The 6,727-nt window shown below is 37.5% G+C and overlaps 1 protein-coding gene across 1 annotated transcript; it reads left to right on the top strand.

Annotated features, from left to right (window-relative positions):
* The first annotated feature begins 1,738 nt into the window (after positions 1-1,738).
* KBTBD8 (kelch repeat and BTB (POZ) domain containing 8) lies at positions 1,739-6,727 on the top strand. Its single transcript, XM_009883596.1, has 3 exons — positions 1,739-1,944; positions 2,601-3,715; positions 6,264-6,727. Exons 1-3 carry the CDS (start codon positions 1,796-1,798, stop codon positions 6,725-6,727), a joined length of 1,728 nt encoding a protein of 575 aa, XP_009881898.1. The 5' UTR covers positions 1,739-1,795.

The raw sequence follows: 6,727 nt of genomic DNA, 5'->3' as shown, positions 1-6,727 counted from the left end.
GTCCGATAAATTAATGTGGGGTGGCATCTGGGAGGAACAGAATTAAAATTTTGAGGTGCAAGTGAGAGGAATATTAATAGAGGAAAAAGGTGATTGGGGCGGAAAGGAGAGAATGAAGGTGATGAACACGACTGGTAAAGTTTTATGGGGTGAAAACTATAATGTGGACAGTGAAAATAGAAAAACTGGAATACAGGGATGAGTATTATTCCAGTACTGGAAGCTGCCTTGATCGCATGTGCTCATTTCCCGAATGACTGGCAGGGTCAGAGAAGAACTATTTTGCATCTTTTTCACTGTTAGAAAGTAAATGAAACTCTTCTGCAGTGGTAGCTACATCAAAGTTTTCTTGTACATCAAAGCTTTGTTTGGTAGGAAGCCTTGTAACCAGTCTAGCAAAGTATTATTTACTTGGAGTTTGCTCTCTAGTGATTAACATTGTTTCTGAAGTACAAATTCTCCCCTTTCCTAATGATTAGTTAGTTTTGAATATTGGAGCTCAGTTACTGTGATAAAGTAAACTCCCCTGTTGTAGGTCTTACCTTTTAAGTATTTACTATTGTATTTGAAAAAAAAAAAGAAAACAAAAACCCAAAACCCAAGGTGTTTTGAAGACTTTCCCTAACAGTACTTTGAAGAGACACCCACAGTATTTGGCCCCAAGCCTGCCATGGGAAATGTGTGCCCAACAGCAGATCCCTACTGATCTAATTCTGACTGTGCTCAAAGCTGTGTCTGAATTCTGAGTAAGAGAAATTGTAACTGCTGTATATCACTACGAGTTAGAATTTAAATCTCCTATTCATTGTCAACATTGTTGTTCGCTATTCTCTTTGCTCCTTTGTGATGCCCAAAATTTGTTGGAAGCATTCTCTGTTGCAGTCAGCAGCTTTACCTGATTTGCAGCCCTTACCACCTAATGTTTTTCTTTTGAGCTCTCCTTTGTTGTTGTTGCGTAAAAATTTTGTTGCTGTTACGAAACAGAGTTTTGTGCTTGAGATATTGCTCAATTTTCACTTTGGGATTTACTTCGTTAGGCATATCACATGTTACTTAGAAGCATATGCTTCAATTTGTATGTTTTCACAATGATATGCGAGCTCCTTCATACCTGAGTAATTTTAAATGGTAATTGTATTTTATTTGTAAAGAAAAACATGTAACTGTATATACAAATATGTGTGAATTTAAGTTTGTTGCCCAACATACTAACTCTAGGGCTGTTTCTTCATGAGTCTGTGCTACTAACCATCACTTGTGTAAGTTAGGAGCCGGTTCCTGTTTCAGTGTAAAGTTAAATACGTACATAAAGACTTGTGTAATGGTGATGTAGGTTGGGGGCTTATTTTATTCTCCTGCATTCTTTGTTTTTCCCGTTTTATAAGTCAGTAAGCATTGTGATTCTTGACTTAGTTTCCCTCCTCCCCAGTGATAAGTAATAAATAAGTACTATTTATATTATATGATTTTTTTTTCTTGATGGATATAATTTTATAGGTTGATGGTAACCTATATGTATGTTAGGAAAAGGAATAAAATAATAATTGAGGTATCTTTATATCTTTACTCACCTTTGAAAATGTAAGACCTGCTAATGATGGATGGTGGTAGTGAGGAAGTATGGAATATTAATTAGTGCTAATTCTGGTTCATGCATGGGTTTTTGGGAGGGGTGTTTTTTGGGGGTTGTTTTTTTTGTTTATTTGTTAAACGGTTTCAATTTTGCTTTGTAGAACCAAGTAAGTTTTCACAAACACTGAACGGAGTTCCTTCTTCAAACACAGTCAGCAGTGGAATGGACCCCTTCCATGCTTGTAGTATTCTTCAACAGCTTAAAACCATGTATGATGAAGGACAACTGACAGATATCGTAGTGGAAGTGGATCATGGCAAAACATTCTCCTGTCATAGGAATGTTCTTGCTGCAATCAGTCCTTATTTCAGGTACGATAGTCTATTGTTCTGGCGGTGATCAAAAGCAGAATTATAGCTTATTTTCATTAAATGAAAATTAAAAAAATCTCACCTATACTAATATTCCGTGTGACTGTCGATAATATAGTGCACCTAGTAAGTAAAGGTTATTGTTCTCTTAAAGTCAATGAATCATCAGTGTCTGTTTATCAAAGGAGAGTTTCATTGGAGAAAATGTCACGTGATTTTAAAAAAAACTAGACAAAACAAACAGAAATACCTCCAGTATTCAATGTATCTTGGATACAGTAACTGCATATTTAAACTACTTGTTTCCTTTTAAAGTTATATATTCTAGCGTGCTAGAATGTGCATATGAAATAACATGTTGAAAGTCCAGTGCAAAGACTTGGATACTTCAAGAGCTTTGCTTGTAAATTGAGTGAATTTTAATATGGGGTTAGTGAGATAATTAAGCAAGAAATTCCAGCTTGCCACTTTTGTTTCAGTAAGTCTAGAACTGATCTTAAATTTAGGTACCCAAACAGGACAATGTAACATCAGTGATAAATGTATTTTTGCTGATATAAGGGCAAACATGTTGGGATTAGCTGTACAATATAATTTCTTATACCTGCAGTTAGAAGGTAATTACAAATAAACTGCTAAATATTTTTCTTTTGTAGATCTATGTTCACTAGCGGCCTTACAGAGAGTACCCAGAAAGAAGTTCGTATAGTTGGTGTTGAAGCAGAGTCAATGCATTTAGTATTGAACTATGCATATACCTCCAGAGTAATGCTGACAGAGGCCAACGTTCAAGCTTTGTTCACTGCAGCTAGTATCTTCCAGATCCCTTCCATACAAGACCAGTGTGCTAAATATATGATCAGTCATTTGGACCCACAGAACTCCATTGGAGTGTTTATCTTTGCTGATCACTATGGTCATCAGGAACTCAAAGACAGATCACAAGACTACATTCGTAAAAAGTTTCTGAGTGTCACCAAAGAGCAAGAATTTCTTCAGTTGAGAAAAGACCAACTGATAAGTATACTCGACAGTGATGATTTAAATGTAGACAAAGAAGAACATGTTTATGACAGCATTATAAGGTGGTTTGAGCATGAACAAAATAAGAGAGAAGTGCACCTTCCAGAAATATTTGCCAAATGCATCCGTATGCCTCTGTTGGAAGAGACATTTTTAGAGAAAATCCCTCCCATGTTTGCACAGGCTATGGCCAAAAGCTGTGTACAAAAGGGACAACATAGTGCCAATGGCTATACACAACGTCTTGGAATGACCGCTTCTGAAATGATCATATGCTTTGATGCTGCCCACAAACACTCAGGAAAGAAGCAAACAGTGCCTTGTTTAGATTCGGTCACAGGGAGAGTGTTTAAACTATGCAAGCCACCAAATGACTTGAGGGAGGTTGGAATTCTTGTATCTCCTGATAATGATATTTATATTGCGGGTGGTTACAGACCAAGCAGCAGCGAGGTCTCCATTGACCACAGAGCAGAGAGTGATTTTTGGATGTATGATCACTCTGGCAATAGGTGGATTCCGAAAGCTCCTTTGTTGCGAGCCAGAATAGGCTGCAAGTTGGTTCATTGCTGTGGTAAACTATATGCAATAGGTGGTCGCGTTTATGAAGGAGATGGGCGGAACTCACTCAAGTCTGTGGAGTGTTATGACAGCCGAGAGAACTGTTGGACAGCTGTCTGTCCAATGCCAGTAGCAATGGAGTTTCATAGTGCTGTGGAATATAAGGATAACATCTATGTTTTACAGGGTAAGGTGGTTTGACTGACTATATGGTGTTTTATTGGAAGCGGGGGTTGTTAATCCAAGTGTCTGTGCTCTCTCGAGCATCTTAGAAAACCCAAGTTTCCTGGATGTTTAAGGAGCGCCCTGTGACAATGGGGTGGGAGGAAAGCCAGGGAGAGCGGTGGGCGAGGTTGCTGGTTGAGTTCTCGTGCCCTGGGATTGTGTCACTAAGTTCTAGTATTTGATTATTGCACACATGGCAGTTTTGGTGGTGATCTAAGTCAACAGTATAGTATGAAATTTTACTGTGGAAATTCTTTATTAAATTTTCTTTATATGGGTGAAATGCACCAATGTTGAAGAAATGTCCTCTGAAAAAGCACTTCACATTTTATTTAGCTATACCTGTAAAAATTCTTGGTGTCTGTATTTTTGGTGACTTGTAAAAGTCAATTAACCACTGTAGGCCTCCGTTTCCTGCCCTACTCTGCTTTTTGAAATCGTCCTGGTAGCTAAGAAAGACGATTTATCTCTTTCTAGTTAGCTTTGTTTCTTTGGGCAGTAATTATAGTACTGCTTTTACATCCTTTCTTTTGGTAAATGATCAGACTTATCGGTGTATTAGATATTGATTCTTAAATGAATAGAAAGGATTGTTATGGGAATTGATCAAATAACTTATTCCTCCCGTTATTTATGCAGATCTTATATAAAATATGTATTTTTATGTATGCATGAGCTGTATAGAATATCTACTTGTATGTGTGCGTGAGCCATATAGCAGTCTACACTTAAAAGTGCTGAGACAGATCTATGAGGCTGTAGTAACAGTCCCAAGAACTGGAAAGAAAGGAGGAGGGTGTGTCTTGGTTATGTTTTGCTAAGGGCCACCTCTGTAACTACCTGCAGAAGTTGGGGGCTTAGATCCATACCAGCTCCCTCTTTGGGTCACTCTCCGTACAAAGCTGGACCACAGGAAAGAAATGGGATGGAGAATACTGTAAGGTCGTTGTTATTTTCTTGACTTTTCATTCCTGCCGGTTGGTAAGGTTGGTGGGCTTCCACATGATTTGCAGAGAGTTTTCTTCTTTCATTGTTTCTCTATCAGGTTTAACTCTTCTTGGTTGTGGCTCTAAATAATTCTGTTACACTAGCAAGTTCTCTCCATTTGTCTCTTCTGTTGGGTCAGACATCTGCTTTAGATGGTTAAAAAGAAATGCTGAAGAATATTTAACTTGGTAGAGTATTTGTTCATGTTTTAAATGTTTCTTAGAACTGCTAAAAAGTGGATATTATTGTAATCAATAGAATAAGAGTGCATCTTGTTAACAAATTTTAGATGCACTTATTCTGTGCTTCAGTGGTTTAAATGACAACTCAGTGCTTGCATAAAGAAGCAAGATACTTCACTGTGCTAACCCAAATTACAAAGATTCATGTTACGGGAAATCGGCAACTTTTTTTTGTGTGATAAAACCTTGATTGAGTTGCACTGAAGTAGTATAAAAAAGTTAACTTTCAATAATTTTTCTAGAGAAAGCTCCTAAGTTTGAAGTGGTCAATAGGGGTTGATGAGAATGTTAAAATGCCAACGGAATGCAAGCGTCATCCATAGGAGATTGCACTGTGGAACAAAAATGAATAATCAAAAAATGTGTTATCTGCAAGACTTAATCTCTTAAGCTATGTTCCACCCATCTTACTGTATTATTTCTGTATTCTTTGTTATAGTTGAGGTGCTCGGTTACACAGCAGCTTGGTTAAAATTCTTAAAGTAGCCATGTGAAATTATATATGATTTGAATTATGCTAATATGTTAGGCCTTTCTTCCTCCCTGGCTTTACAAAAGAAAAGGTCTTTATCCATGTTCTCTTCGTGAAGTTTGCAGAGCATGAGATTTAGTGACCTGAACTTTCATTGTCTACTCTGTAGATGCTACTCTGCACAGTCAACAGAAGAGGTGTTTTATAATCTAATCGCAAAACTGATGATGAATCAGTAGCTTCATGCAAGTATTCACCTGGCGTCCGTTTAAGCAAATCAACCTGAATGTGTAACCCAGCCACCTGATACAATTGGCTTCAAAATCTGTGTGTAGTACAAGACACAATTATTTGCTCAGATTTAACAACTTTCAAGCACTGAATTCTGAGATGCCATGGTCTGTAGATGACATGTTGTGAAGATGTTAAAGAACGAAACAAATACTTCAGATATTTCAAGACTGGGATCTTGAAAGGTTTTGTCCCAAATTATTAATCATGGTTTAGAAGTAGTAAAGGATAGCTAGGAAATATGTAAACCACTGTATTTCTGATAGGCTTCAAATTCCCTCTTCTTCAGCTGGAATAGAAACTCAAAGTAGTTTTTACTCATGCTGTTAATATTTTTGTAAGGCACTTGGAAGAAGGCAGGCGGTGGTGCTAGGTTTTTTGTTATGGGATCAAGGCTTTTAAAAATTGGTAGACTGTTTCTGTCTGTGGAAGAACATACCTGAAAGCTTAGTAGCTGCAGAATTGCTGTTCTGGAAATGAAGCATAAGTTATGTTTTATTTTTCCTCTCTCTTTTCAGGGGAATTTTTTCTCTGCTATGATCCTCAGAAGGATTACTGGGGATTTTTGACCCCAATGACTGTGCCTAGAATCCAAGGCTTGGCAACTGTATACAATGACTCCATCTACTACATAGCTGGAACCTGTGGAAACCATCAACGTATGTTTACCGTAGAGGCCTATGACATTGAACAAAATAAGTGGACTCGAAAAAAAGACTTCCCCTGTGATCAGTCCATTAATCCGTATATAAAACTTGTACTCCTCAAAAATAAACTCCATCTGTTTGTCAGAGCTACTCAAGTCACTGTTGAAGAACACGTTTTCAGAACCAGCAGGAAGAATTCACTCTACCAGTATGATGAGGTTACTGACAATTGGCAAAAAGTGTATGAGACTCCAGATAGGCTCTGGGATTTAGGCCGGCATTTTGAATGTGTTGTTGCTAAATTGTATCCACAGTGTCTTCAGAAAGTTATTTAA

This window comes from Charadrius vociferus, unplaced genomic scaffold (genome assembly GCF_000708025.1).
Source record: "Charadrius vociferus isolate BGI_N301 unplaced genomic scaffold, ASM70802v2 scaffold324, whole genome shotgun sequence".
NCBI lineage: Eukaryota > Metazoa > Chordata > Aves > Charadriiformes > Charadriidae > Charadrius > Charadrius vociferus.
The sequence above is the reverse complement of the archived record's forward strand: the minus strand, read 5'-3'. Positions and strand labels throughout refer to the sequence as shown.

Excerpts from the sequence above, each read along its gene's own strand:
- KBTBD8 (XM_009883596.1), top strand. The coding sequence starts at position 1,796 with ATGGACCCCTTCCATGCTTGTAGTATTCTTCAACAGCTTAAAACCATG. Across the intron at positions 1,945-2,600 it reads GCAATCAGTCCTTATTTCAG|ATCTATGTTCACTAGCGGCC; the intron begins GTACGATAGTCT and ends TTTCTTTTGTAG. Across the intron at positions 3,716-6,263 it reads TAACATCTATGTTTTACAGG|GGGAATTTTTTCTCTGCTAT; the intron begins GTAAGGTGGTTT and ends CTCTCTTTTCAG.